The following is a 14,856-nucleotide window of genomic DNA, read 5'->3' on the forward strand; positions in this document are numbered from 1 at the left end:
CCCCCCCCCCTCCGTCGTCGGCGGAATGCAATTTCATCTCTCGTTTTAGAACAAGACGTTAAAAGAAGCAACAATAACAACAACGAAATTTCAACGATTTATGTCTGCGGCTGCGTGTGTTTGTATGTATATTCGTGCGTGCGGCGTAGAGTTTTGCCTTCTACGCTATACACAGCAAGCGAAAAGGATAACTGTCTCGCTCACACGGCTTTTGAAGAAAAAAAGCTTTTTTCGATAATGGCCTGAAACAGTTGAAAAAAAAAAAATAAGAAGTAAAAGAAGAAGAGGGAGAGAAAAGCCAACTCGAGGCCTCAGCCTATGTCGTGCGCCACTAGTGCCACTCCGAGCACACGAGCATGGCGTGTGTGTGTGCCGTATACGGCTTATATTATACACATGCAGACTCGGCGGCGGCGGAGCTGTGTAGTGTTTCTCGATCGGCTAAAAATTGCTGCAAATCCCGTTGTTAGTCTAACGGCCTGTGGCTGAGCTGCTGGCATGCGGCTATATGTGTGCACTGCTTATAGAGCGCTATAGAGGGTGCAAGGACTCCTGCTGCTGCTGCTGGCAAACGTCCACCTTGGTCGCGATCGAGGCAACAACCCCCTTGCCCATGTCCTACACTTGTAGTAGTAGAAGTGGTGTTGGTGGTGGTAGTAGTCGCAGACGTATCGCGCGCTTAGCTGCTCTTTACAATTGCCTTGGCTGCAGTAGTAGTATAGGAGATCGCTCGCGCGTCTGGCACGAAACTATTTCCTCTCCCTATATATTTCCCGATGCTTCGTATACATGCGCTCTTTTCTCCTTTTTGCGCGCGTGTATACGCACACGTACACTCGCCCCTCCCTCTCATTTCTCCTCCTGTTATAGTATACGCTCTCTGCTCTTTTGCGTCTGTTCGACTGGGCACGTTGTTTGTTATTACCGTAAGAGCTGGCCGTTGCACTCTCTCCTACTACTACTACTATACATATAAACTCGTGTGTATGTGTGTGTGTGTGTGTGTGTGTGTGTACGCTGCATAAACGAGCTCTGAAAAGGACAGCTGTTGGAGCTCGAGCTCCGTATGTATGTATACGCGCACTGCGTTTGACGCTTTTACATTGTATAATAATTTTCTCACTCGACCCCACTCTCTCTCTCTCTCTCGCTCTGTCGTGTCGCGTCCTTTTCGTTCCGCGCGATTTAACCCAAGATCCCGCAGTTTATATATCGTACGGTACACTTTTGTTACACTCTGTATGTAGTTCTCGTGTCCTCTCTCTCTCTGCATCCCGCGAGTCATTTAACCGATCGCTATGTATGCGCAATGTAGGCATATATATGTACGTGTGCAGCTTCATAAATTTTATATCGACCTCCATCCCTGTAACGCAGATATATACGTACGTATAATATTTATATGTACCGCCGGTCGAGAGCGAAGCACACATATATATAGAGTTTCATTTAACGCGAGAGAAAGCGCGAAAATTGCGTGTGCGCCGCGTATATACATGTAGCCGGGGGTAGCAGGCGATGATGACAATCTGCAGCAGCAGCAGCAGCAGCTGCTTCGCTCGATATAATCCATAATCTAATGGATTTTGTATCGGACTCGAGTGGAGCGAACGCCTGCAACGCGACCATCGCCCCACCCCACCCCACCAACGCTCCGCGCCGCACTCGATGAATTTCAGCCAATGCATAATAAACTTCAATGGATTATACTTTTCTCGGCCGTTGCGCACGTATCGCGCGCGATTCGTGTGATCTGCTGCCGCTGCTGCTGCCGTTCATCGAGTGTAGTAGTATAAGCGTACGGCAGTTGATTGGACAAGCGTAAGATCCCTTCGTCGCTGCTGCTGCTGCTGCCCCTCTCTCTACCGTATACACACGCACACACACGTATAACCGTATGCGGCAATAACTTTCAAGCTCGTTTGATTGATTCGATGTGCTTTTTGCCTCGTACATACTCTCCTCCTCCTCTTCGCGTTACCACTACATCTCTCTCGCGCGCTGTGTGTACGGCTTAATTCGATAGCTATATATAGCGGTAGTGGCGGTAGGAGCCATACAAGCGCCCCCCTCGGTACACCGCACACACAAGCTTGTATGTAAAGAGCACATCATTAATCATCGCCTACCGCTTCTTCTTCCTGACTCTTCTTTTTTTTTCATCCCTTTCTCTCTCTCGCTCTCTTTCTCTTCCGCCTCATCTTTACTGGATGATCTCGAGTCGTACTTTTCTCCTAACTCACCTCCAGACCAAGAGAGTAAAGTGTGCACGTGCTGCTGCTGGAATTGCGAAACATCCTCGCGCACATATATGCGTATTAGCGCAGACAGATTTCTTTTTCTCGGCTTTGCTCGCTCTTTCTTCCTCTCTGACTCTCGCTCGCACCCTCCCTCTCCCGTGCAGTAGTCGAGCTCCGAGTGTAAGGAGAACGTGACGCGAATAATTTTTTTCTTCCGCAGCTACTATTTATGTAAGCCAACTTATTTCGCCGCCCGCTATGTATTTTTGAGACATTTTACGTACGAGTTTGATTAAAGCTCGGGCGATGTTTTACCCCCTTCTTTTTTCGCGCTCTATATACTCTTTTCCCCGTCAGAGCCAATATTTATCTTGGCTTTTTTTTTTTTAAATTATTGATCGAACTTTCGAAACTTTGATTAAAATTTACCAATTTAACCGTTCCGCCGCCGAAAACGCAATATTCGCCAACGCACGGCAAATATAAATTCAAATCGTAAATGCATCGACGCTGTATATTATGACAAAATAATTGATTTACTCTCTCGCTGGACGATTCGCGAAGGCTCGAAAACAATTTTTCTTTTTTCGCTCTCCTATCGATCAACCGAGTGAAACGTTCGCTCGCGCGAGCGATTTTTTTTTATCGCTGCTGCGCCAAATTTTCGTTTTTTTTCAGGCGCTCGAGAATATATAAAATGTCGGCCGCAAGAGGGCAGTTACGGATAAACCTCGAGGGTCGAGCAAAAGTATTTCTCCGTTATATATCGTCTAACAAGCTGCTTGCATGTCGATATTTTTGATTCTTGTGAGATTTTAAAGACGAGAGGCTGATGTATATATACGGAAGCGCAGCAGCCGACGAGCTCGAGATGAGCAATATCGATACGTCACGCCCGCGTCGATCAAGGCAAAAAGAACGTAAAAGGAAAATTGACATCGTGAAGGCTCGATTGGCCCTTTGAGACTCTGCTGCTGCTGCCTGCTGCAAGTCTCTTGGAAAAAAAAAACTGTTGCTCCATTATAAGTTTAATCTTCGAGCTCATTCCGTCAATTATATATGTCCAGAATTCGATGTTCGAATCGCGGGCGCCGACGAAGAAGCAAAAAAAGGGCCAGCATGACAATCATTCGACCAAAGTGAATTAAACTTTATTAGCTCCCCTTGGTAAATTTTCATTATATAATGTCTTGAAAGCTTAGGCACGCGTCCCGAGCAAAAGAAGGAGGGATAAGAGAGCAAAAAAAAAAAGAAGAAAAAGCGATGAAACTTTGGCGAGTATTGAAAGTCGATATGATCTAAAATGAATGAAAAATAATTTATTTACGAGCCGTTTTTCTCTCTTCTTGCTTGCTTGCTTGCCCGGTACGATTAAGATCAAGGTAAAAGTCGAGTCAATCCCGAGATAAGAGACTTAGAAATTAGAAAAAGAGTATATGTATAAAAAAAGGTTGAAGCAATTTCCGATTAAATCATCCAATCATCTGAGTTTGTAACTTTTTCCCCCAAGGATACGCGTCTCTACATACACACGTACACACAGTCTCGCTGCTGTCGCTGCGGAGTTATGTAGGTATAAGGTCTGACCAAAAGCAATCACTACTACTTAAGCGCGCGCGAGCGTCATCGTGGTGCTGCCTGCCTGCAGTCAAAGTTAAATTTCTTCGGCTTCTTGCTTGCACACGTAGTAGTAGTACACGCGCAGAGAGAGAGAGAGAGAGAGAGAGAGAGCCAACAATCGCAGCAGAAAACTTTTCCAATAGAAGCGCGTGTCAGTAGTAGTGGTACTTCGTAGCTTGTGTATAGTATAGGTGCTCTCTCACTCGTTGCCGGCGCGCGGCTCCCTATTTTATAAACGTTTTCGTTTTATCGCAAAAAATAAGCAAGATTAGGTCGCGCAGCTGGGGCTGGGCGAAGAAAAAGTCCGTGTACAGCGTATACTATACACGTCGAGAGTCAGCAAGAGAGAGAGAGAAAACCCCGTGTAAACGTTGTTAGCGCGCGCGGAGCTAAGGGGTTGGGGGTGGGTCGACGGCGGCGGTAAGTGCACACACACACACACTCTTGTACCCTACGCGCCTTCTGTAAGAGCTGCCTTGCCTTATAGCGTGTGCCGCTGCTGCTGCTGCTGCTGCTGCTGCTGCAGAGCTGGAACTTGAAGTGTAAACACGTGTCGTGTGCGGCTCATGGCACGTAAGTACACAGCGGCGCGCACGTGTCGTCGCGCTCACGGACAGAGTAGAGAGAGAGAGCCGACTGCCTCTGCCTGCCTGGCCGACGAGCGCCATATACACCTATAATATATATACACACTCACACTCAAACACACACCCGCGTGTGTATAGTATATAGAAGCGGCGGTGGCGTGCAGAGTATCCTTATATACACGTATATATAATAGAAAGCCCCCGCGTGTACAAGTGCGCCTCGTCGCTAATTCCAATTGCACGACTGCACTCGTTGCGGCTGCTCACCTCCCCCTCCAACCCCCCGTCGACTCGCGAGAGAGCTTCTTATTGCCGAATAACCACGAACGAGGCGAATTCGGCTGCGAATATTTACATTATAAACGAGGCCAGCTCGTTATTCCTAACCTCCCCACCTCCTCCTCCTCCTCTTACTGAACGCAACTACAATAATAATGGTACTATATACGTATATAGCACGTGCAGCCCCCCAGTCGCGCTCGCTTTTAATAAACTTTCCGTGCTGCTCTTAACTTTGATAGTTGATAAAGTTCCTCCACGTACACACACACACGTACTGCTGCTACTGCTGTCGAGCTACTTTTGCGATATATGTACACTGTACACTCACCTATACGTACTTATATTCTCTAAATGTTTTACACAGTCAAAAAATCGCGCTCATCAGTGCCACGGCACCCCCCGACGTCCCCGCCGCAAAGTTACGCGCTCGCGGCCACACACGTCTATCTACACACACATATAGATGATACGCTCTCATATAGATATATATATTCTACGATAAAACTAGTATATAACGAATTGCGGAGCTAGCTGCAGCTCTCTCCGATTCCAATAGAATTCCAAAAGTTTGCTTTTAATCTAGCCTCGCGCTTGTACACGTATGCATGCACGCCTATGTATAATGGTACATGTGTACGAGGAAATGCATCCAAGCCTCGTACTTGTGTGTGTGTGTCTACATCGGTGGCTGTCAACATTGAAAATTAAACGCAATGTCGGCGATCGATGCTGGTCTCTTTTTCTCCCTTTACTCTCGTGGGAACCTAAACTAATTTATATTTCATTATTTTCTCTCTCTCTCTCGTTCCATGTGAATTTCGTCATTGTCGTCGTCGTCTCCACTCGTCCGTTATATTTTCGCCCTGCGCTCGCTCTTTCTCTTTCTTTTTTATTCTCTATCGATCGTCGATGCGCCGCGCGGCCATAACAGTAGTTTTTTCGTTCTCTCAAGAGAGACCAAGTTCTATCGAAAAATTCCTTACGCTCGAGTAGTTATGGTCGGCGTTCGGTCCGCCGGAGCGAACCACCACCGCCGCCGCCGCAGCTCGACTCCATCCATACCGTATTTATAAAGTTCTTCTCGCCGCCGATGAAAATCGTCTTTGGGCGCGCTAGCTAGCACAGCTACATCGAGCTACTTTGCCAAGCCGCGCGGAAACTTCTTTTTTCTTTGTACATCTTGCTCGGGCTTCTTCTTCTCGGCGTCACCCTATTAGCCGCGCGAAGAAATAAAATTCATAAATTTCAGTCTCGCGCTTCATCGGCGAAAAAGTAAGCTCGCTGCGAGAGCTGGTTTGATTGCGTCTGGTGAAACGAGTGGGACGCGCCCGAGACGCGTACGCGTGTGTATGTGCAGTTCATGTCGACGGCATCAATCGAGAGCGCAAAAAGAGGGAGAGAGATATTCCCTTCGCTCGAGTCTCTCTCTCTCGCTCTCGAATGTATACTCTTTGGCTGGGGGTGCGATAAGCTCATCGCGCTCGCTCGCTCGCTCGCGCCTTGGCTCGTTTTCGCCTGGTTGGCAGCGATAAAGGAACGCGCTGATGTGTAATACACAGAGCGCGAAATTACAGAAGATCAAATTTCGTGCCGACGCCGACGCCGCTGCCTTCGTGTGCCCCAGAGAGCTAGAGAGCTGCAGCAGCTATATACGAGTGAGATCTCGCAGCCGACGAGGAACGTATCGCACACAGACAGACGCACACGTATATGGAGCATATAGTACATTTACACGAGGAGCGCAGTGAGAAATTACTCATACCCTCTATATATACCGGCACGTGTCTGTCTGTGTGAGCAGCTCATAAAAACGTCGACGTCGTCGTCGGTTGGGCTCTCTCTTCTTCTCTTATTCTTCCTCGTGAGTTGTGCGACCGATATCTCTCTCGCACGCTCATGCAGCGGCACACGCGGAGCTCGCGTATAATAAAAGCCCGTTCCTTCTTCTTCTTTTTTTTTTCACCCCTCAAAAGAAAACCTGCCGTCGGGATATAATGACTTTTTTTCTCTAGATACGTGGCAGATCTCTCGGCGATAAAAAAGATTTCGTTTTATTCTCCTCTACCTCCTCCTCTTCTTCTTCTTCTTCATTTTTTTTTATATGTGGGTCAGTGTCACAAAGCTCTTTCTCTCTCTCTCGCGCGCGCGCACGTAGTATAGGACGTTTATATAACGAGCGCAGCAGCTCTTTCGACTTGATAATTTCCGTACAGCTCGCTCGGAAAAATTGTTTTTTGTCGCTTAACTGCTGCCTGCCTGCCTGCTGCTGTGAGCTGTATATTAATCAACGAGAAAGAGAGAGAGAGAGAGAGAGAGAGGAAGAAAAGAGCCGCAGCTGACCCCGTGTGCGACGCCAAGTACTTTTTACGAGCTTTTAACTGCTTACACAGGCTTCTGGCTGCTGCTACTGCTGCTGCTGGCCACGATCTGCATATACGTTGTATTATATTTGCAAAAGTTTATATTATACCTGCAGGATCTCCGTACACAGCGTCGGCGCGACGACGAGTAAATTATACCCATAAACGGATGCCGCCGCGCACGAGGAAAACACTACACTCGAGAGATTAAGCGCGTGGGGCTACTATATACTGCGTGTATGCGAAGTCAAACACTTGTCGTCGTCGTCGTCGTGATAGTTGCGCTGTCGAGGTCAGCGCCACCGCCACTTATATACGCGATGGGGGGTACCCGCGTAAAAAAAATCTGTTGGTAAAAAAGTTTTTAAAACTTGATGTTTGATTTAGTTTTGAAAAGTTCAGNTTCAGTAGTTCTAAGCAAAAATTCATCAACATAAGGATACGTCTGAACAAAACCAACTCTTTCAGTGAGAATGTAACAATTTGTGCAACCGTATAATGCGTTGTACTGCTTCGTATTTCTAAATAGAGCTATAGCTGGCAAATCACATGTTCCACTGATGATTAAAGCTCTAACTCGTATTGGATCAACAAAATTAGAGATTTCAAAGTTCACTCCTTGAAACAATGTTCTAAGTTCTTGCGTGAATGAGCTCATAAATAAATTTGGATGAGGCTTATCTGTACCATACCACAAACCAGCCAAAATCATATTTTCTTTTTGGATTCTGAGTTTGTAGGGTAGCTCATTGATCATCAAATAGAAAGGCCATATGCTGATCTTGGAGGACTTGAACAACGGCACTCCGTCAGTATTCCAAGTAAATGTTACATTATGGCTTTCAGATGTAAAATTATTTGGTACTGAGTTATATATTGATCCATCGAATAAATCTTCATAATTTTGCTCATTCAATTTATTCCTGTTAAATCGATAATTTAAATTGTTCCGAAATTTTTCTTTTTTAAACAGTGACTTCAATTGCTCGATTATCGAAACTCGAAGAAAGTATCGAACATTTTCAGAGTCTTCACATGTTGAGCAATATTGATCTTCTAATTCCGTAAAGCACAGTCCGCAAAAATAGTAACGATCAAGTGGTACTCTAATATCCGCGAAAAATTTTTTTAATTTATACAACGAAGAAATGCACTTATGAGGCTTGATGCAATGAAGTGAAACCATGTCTATAATACTCGCCAGTAGTGCTCCGGTCACTTTAAAGCGAGTGGCGATAGATAAAAGTAATATTACATGTTCACCAACTGTAATCGGTGCACCAGGGTAGAGTGGCTCATTGAAACGATTTTGACGTTCTCGATCATTTTCTGATTCACTTGAATTGTCCTCAGACGATGAATCGTCTTCGGATGATGAATCGTCTTCGGACGACGAATCGTCCTCGGAGGACGAATCAATTGAACTTATAATTGGAGTACTGTCAGATGAATATGACACATCGTCATTGGACGATCTTCGTTCTTCTATATCCTCATTATCTAGAAGTGTAAAATATGAAATTACAAATTAATTTTATTTTCAATTTGTTTGATTTATGTGTCGATGTATTGTAGATTTTCGTATGCGTTTCACATCATTTATGAGTTGAGCTTGTTTTTAATATTTGATTGTTATGTCTTAAAGCTTGTTTGGGTAAAGAAGTAAATCCATGAAAAACGAGAGAGCGCGATAATCGCTTCTGCTCTCTATGGTACACGGGTGAGCAGTACTCGGCGTTCATGTCTATGACTTGCTTGTGCGTCAAGTGTACATGCACATTGTTCGGTTATATTAAAAAAAAAACTATGTATAGTTCTAGACGTTTTATAGCTTTGCGCACACGACTGCACTCGCAAGACATAAATAGTAGTCTTATAGTACACTTATTTATATTAATTTTATAAGTAGACTCATGTATTTCAAAATCACGCCTCGCAAATGGGACGGAAATTCTCTGCATGAGTTTTGGAGTAATCACTTGTGGTCACAGGCATTGTGCATATTTTGCGTACCGTTAAAAATATCCTCATTATCCGAAAAGTTATCTTGGTTTGACACGTATGAATTCGTGGACGAAGCGTACGAGCGGCAAAAATCGTCGTCACTATTTATATGATGATTGTTGTCACTACAGCCGGACGATACACAGCTGCTTGAAGACGATGAAGTTGACGATGATGATGACACATCATTGCTTGAAGACGATGAAGTTGACGATGATGATGATACATCATTGCCTGAAGTCGATGAGCTTGTTGATGACAAATCATCATCCAAATTCCTTAATTGAGCTAGTATTCGATACCTGAATTATTTAATGATAATAATAAAAATCAACGTGCCGGTACATCGAACGGTGTATTGTTGAAATCATAAATTATACTGAAAAAGGGAGACGATATATGCAACGCAAAAATTTCAAGCGGACGTGCCGAATTTTTTCGTATTAAAGTGTTAAATTGAGTTGTGATTTCGTCACGACATTTGGCCCCCTCGGGCGAATCTCGTTAGATCGTCGACAGAGAAGTCAAATGTGGATTCTTGCAAATATCTCACTTTTTCTCTGTATGAATCACACATAGATTAATCTTATTTTATATAATAAATACCTGGCTGATTTAGAATATTCTTCTAAGTTTTTTTTTGAATGACTCATTGTTCGATTTAATAAATTATTCGAGTTTTTGATCTCACTTTATGATGTATACAATTTTTAAATGAATATTTATAGGCTAATTATGATTTTTAGGCTAATAAATTATGGTTAATTATGCTTATCTATTTGTAAGCAAATTCATAAATTTGTTCTCCTATATTTAGCATGTGGATAGTATACATGTACATATGATTGAGAATTGTATATTGTACATAATTTACTATGTACTTCTGACTTCACATTATTGAAAGTTACATAACCATTTTGCCTATTTTCAACGCGTATCAAGTGATCTTTACATTTTTCAATACTTATTTAATAATGTAAAAAATGTATCATCTAATTTTATATACGCAAGACAAATCGGTGGGTATAGTTGACGATAAGAATTTGAAAAAGAAAAACGGTTCGTATCAAGCAAAATGGGGTAAAAGCTGGTACGCTGTTAAAGTTTTGAAAAAACACGGTAAGCTTTTTCGATTTTTTAACTTTTATAATGTATCATGTAGCTTTTGTGTATATAGCTTTTTCGTTTGTGTATCAACTATTTTCCAGAAAGCAAAGAGTTTCTAGACGAGTTATCTGTGACTACCACTGGCGAGATAATTAACGAAGAAAAGAGGTTATCCTTGTCACCCGATCTACTGCTACGTAAACGTGAACTACGAAAAGAAGACCGAAAAGAAAAAGAAAGATTAAAAACCATAAATTCTCAAAAGAATGAAGAACTTTTGATGGTAAAATCGGTATTTGAATGCGGAGACGCATCTAACGACAACTTGCAGTGAGTGAATTTATTTTATGTTGCACATCAACAGCTTGATAAATATAATTTATATTTCATCAATTATATTACAGAGAAACAAATCATCACTCTGAAAATGATCCTAAAAAAGAGACGTCTAAAGAATGCTTGAAAGTGATGACTCAACCCGCCAAGATCTTGTTTCCTCAAAAGATAAATAAGCAAAATGTCGATAAAAAAGAAAATAATTCTGTTGCGCCCGAGAAAACTTGTGTCACCCCCAACCTTTCAGATTCGGCTACTAAAAAATCTCGACAGTGCACTGATGTGTCTTCAAGGCGAGAATACGCATTACCTGTATGTATGACCTAACCATATTTTAACATTATTCATACATTTTACAGAAGTGCTAACGAAAAGCCCAAGCAAAGCGGAAATGCATTGAAGTCCGATGTCCAAACTACTTCATTTTCGAAAAATGTACATTCTTCAAAAGGAGGCGTGAGGTAAATTAATATTTTTACGTACATATACTTCTCCGTTAGTGGCTTCATTTGCTTTTAAATTTTATTTGTTTATGCATTTATATAAAAATTGAATAATCATTTTCTCTACTCGATCAGTAGTGAGTTGAACAAAAAGAAAAACGATGAAAAAGAAAAATCGTCAGATTCCGAGGATAATGAATCTTCATCCGACTCGAATAGCTCAGACTCTGAATCGGTAGAAAAATCGGATTGTCAAGTTCAATTAAAAACCCCCGACCTTTCAGACTCTGCGGCGATAAAAAATCGAAGATGCACTAATGAAAAGCACGAGCTAAGCGAAATTGCATCGAAGTCTGAAATAGCTGATGGCAAAACTACTTTCTCTCCGAAAGATGCACGTTCTGGGGGCAAAAGGTGAATTGATATATAGATACTAAATTTTTTTTGTATTTATTTATTAGTTTCATCAATTATTTTCAAATTTTATTTATTTATTTTCTCATTTATGCGTAAATGATTAATCATATTCTATTTTTGTTCAGAAACGATTCGAAAAAAAAGAAAAATAAGAAAGGGAAATCGTCATCAAAAAAAAGATCAGCTTCCGAAGATAATGAATCTTCATCCGACTCGAATAGCTCAGACTCTGAATCGGTAGAAAAATCGGATTGTCAAGTTCAATTAAAAACCCCCGACCTTTCAGACTCTGCGGCGATAAAAAATCGAAGATGCACTAATGAAAAGCACGAGCTAAGCGAAATTGCATCAAAGTCTGAGCTAGCTGATGGCAAAACTACTTTCTCTCCGAAAGATGCACGTTCTGGGGGCAAAAGGTGAATTGATATATAGATACATTTTTTTGTATTTACTTATTAGTTTTATCAATTACTTTCAAATTTTATTTATTTATTTTCTCATTTATGCGTAAATGATTAATCATATTCTGTTTTTGTGTTCAGAAACGATTCGAAAAATAAGAAAGGGGAATCGTCATCAAAAAAAAGATCAGCCTCCGAGGATAATGAATCTTCCTCCGACTCGAATAGCTCAGGCTCTGAATCGGCAAAAAAATTGTATGATTGTCATTATGAATTTAAAAACCCCGACCTTTCAGACTCTGCGGCGAAAAAATATAAAAAAGGCACTACTGAAAAATGCGAGCTAAGCAAAAATTCATCAAAGTCTGAGATAGCTGATGGCAAAACTGCTTTCTTTTCGAAAGATGCACGTTCTGGGCGCAAAAGGTGAATTGATATATAGATACATTTTTTTGTATTTACTTATTAGTTTTATCAATTACTTTCAAATTTTATTTATTTATTTTCTCATTTATGCGTAAATGATTAATCATATTCTGTTTTTGTGTTCAGAAACGATTCGAAAAATAAGAAAGGGAAATCGTCATCAAAAAAAAGATCAGCCTCCGAGGATAATGAATCTTCCTCCGACTCGAATAGCTCAGGCTCTGAACCGGCAAAAAAATTGTATGATTGTCATTATGAATTTAAAAACCCCGACCTTTCAGACTCTGCGGCGAAAAAATATAAAAAAGGCACTACTGAAAAATGCGAGCTAAGCAAAAATTCATCAAAGTCTGAGATAGCTGATGGCAAAACTGCTTTCTTTTCGAAAGATGCACGTTCTGGGCGCAAAAGGTGAATTCATATATAGATACTACATTTTTTTGTATTTACTTATTAGTTTTATCAATTGCTTTCAAATTTTATTTATTTATTTTTTTCATTTATGCGTAAATGATTAATTATATTGTTTTTTTGTTCAGAAACGATTCGAAAAATAAGAAAGGGAAATCGTCTTCAAAAAAAAGATCAGCTTCCGAGGATAATGAATCTTCCTCCGACTCGAATAGCTCAGGCTCTGAATCGGCAAAAAAAGTGTATAATTGTCATGATGAATTTAAAAACCCCGACCTTTCAGACTCTGCGGCGAAAAAATATAAAAAAGGCACTACTGAAAAATGCGAGCAAAATGAAAATGCATCGAAGTCTGAGATAGCCGATGGAAAAACTCCTAGTAATGTAAAAAAAAGTTATAATGAGAAGAAAAGAAGAGGGTCGACAGGAAACAATTCAGATTCTGAACATGACGAATTTTCTGACGATACCAAGTGCTCTGACATTGAATCAGAGGAAAAAATGTTTCATAGTGGTCGTTCAGATTGTTCGGATCAATCGAGATCATTAAAAAGTACTGATCAAACGACTTCGACTGAAAATCAACTTCCTGATTCGCTGAAAGTCTTTTGCTCGACATTAACGCAAGGTAATTTTATGTAGTGTTTACAATATTTTCATTGCATGTTTTAAAAAAATATATACTTTTATAAAATAGAAACGTTATGTTTATAGAACAACGAGAGACGATATTACAATTCATGAAATGCATTTCAAACGAACTTAGTAATGGGCATATAGCAAATAATCTCTCGATGGCAAAGACGCGTTCACGTGACAATAAGAATTCCGATGATCAAGTATAATTTAAATTTTGTTTTCTTCTAAATTGGATTTTCCATATATATATGTTGGATTATATTTTAGATAGAATTAATGTCTGGATCAGGTGTAATTGTCAGTAAGAAAGAAGTTAAACGCTTACACTATCGTCACTATAAAGAGCCTAGGGAGCTTGCTCGACAACTTTTGATGTTGATCTATGGTGAAGAAAATCTTGGAAAGTATACCAAATCAGGAAGAAATAATACACTTAAAATATCAAAAAATGTTTTTGACGCTATAGAAGGTAAAAAAATTACTATTTTTATCGATATTAATTACTATTATACTGAAATAATATCAATCTTATTACCTTCTTTCAGACTACATCAATAAAAATGCCCCCAGAAAAAGATTTAAGATAAGTCATAAAGAATATAAAGATGTCATTACATACTGTTGCGGTAATGCGAGGTACAAAGAAAAAAAAACTAAAGGAAATGATAAAACTAAGAAGCGCAAGGCCAGAAGCAACAGCCAAGAGCGACAAAAAAAAAGATCTAAAAAGTAGCTGGCGGCCTAATCAATTAATCATTCGTTGTTTATTATTTAAATTGTTCTCATGATGTTAATATTAATTTCACGTTGAAAAAAAATAATTTGCAATAAAAACCACAGACAAATTTTTAAAATTTTTTTAAAACTTGGAAAAAGTTTAGAAAAGTTTTTAAATTGTAGGGAATTGCGACGATCGAACGTTGCAATTCCCATTTCTGAACTTTTCAAACATCAAGTTTTAAAAACTTTTTTACCAACAGATTTTTTTTACGCGGGTAATATACAAAACCAGAGCTGCTGCTGCCGCTGCTGCGCGAACGAGGGAGAAAAGTCGCTCTCTTTCGTTCGACTATACAATGTACGTATGTAGCTCTCTCTCTCACTTTGGCCCAGGTCCAAACCGGAGCGAGAGAGAGAGAGAGAGAGACTCTCGTTGCACAGCTGAAAGAGTCGCTCACACGTACCTGCTATACTATACTACGAGGCTCTGCCTCTCGACTCGCCGCGCATAAGCTACAGAGCGCCCCAGCCGCAATCGTATCTCATTATGCAGATGTTCGGTGCTGCTTCCACACTGCCACGTCCTGTGTTTATTTTCCTACTAGAGAGAAGCTGTATATAGCTGCTATATAGTGGATTTTCGATTATAAGCTTGCTCAGCAGCAGCAGCAGCAGTAGTAAAGCGACATTTTCCAGCTGAAAGAGCATCGCGTACAGCGAAAGGAACGTGACGCGCACCAATTGTTACCTTGTACATAAACAAAAAACCGCTGCCAATGTATTGGCAAGTAGCTTCCTCAAATTTTTTTTTAACTTTGAAATATTAGTATTGTCCTTTCACATTCTTTTTATAATTGTAATCT

General features: G+C 40.9%; 2 protein-coding genes across 2 annotated transcripts in view; both read left to right on the top strand.

The window, feature by feature from the left end:
- LOC111693586 (gamma-aminobutyric acid type B receptor subunit 2-like) overlaps positions 1–14,856 on the top strand; it is a 30,801-nt gene that overhangs the window by 6,432 nt on the left and 9,513 nt on the right. The window lies entirely within an intron of this gene.
- LOC106650712 (dentin sialophosphoprotein-like) lies at positions 9,960–14,006 on the top strand. The gene is made up of 10 exons (XM_023458509.1): positions 9,960–10,212; positions 10,302–10,530; positions 10,605–10,829; positions 10,896–10,997; positions 11,115–11,393; positions 11,522–11,812; positions 11,939–12,223; positions 12,350–12,634; positions 12,763–13,262; positions 13,819–14,006. Exons 1-10 carry the CDS (start codon positions 10,077–10,079, stop codon positions 14,004–14,006), a joined length of 2,520 nt encoding a protein of 839 aa, XP_023314277.1. The 5' UTR covers positions 9,960–10,076.

Source organism: Trichogramma pretiosum, unplaced genomic scaffold, assembly GCF_000599845.2.
Source record: "Trichogramma pretiosum strain Unisexual culture from Peru unplaced genomic scaffold, Tpre_2.0 scaffold114, whole genome shotgun sequence".
Classification (NCBI taxonomy): Eukaryota; Metazoa; Arthropoda; class Insecta; order Hymenoptera; family Trichogrammatidae; genus Trichogramma; species Trichogramma pretiosum.

What these genes read in the sequence shown, in the direction of transcription:
- LOC106650712 (XM_023458509.1), top strand. Translation starts at nt 10,077, where the DNA reads ATGTATCATCTAATTTTATATACGCAAGACAAATCGGTGGGTATAGTT. An exon ending in GCACGTTCTGGGGGCAAAAG is followed by an intron (nt 11,394 to 11,521) that starts GTGAATTGATAT and finishes ATTTTTGTTCAG; the next exon opens with AAACGATTCGAAAAAAAAGA. An exon ending in GCACGTTCTGGGCGCAAAAG is followed by an intron (nt 12,635 to 12,762) that starts GTGAATTCATAT and finishes TTTTTTGTTCAG; the next exon opens with AAACGATTCGAAAAATAAGA.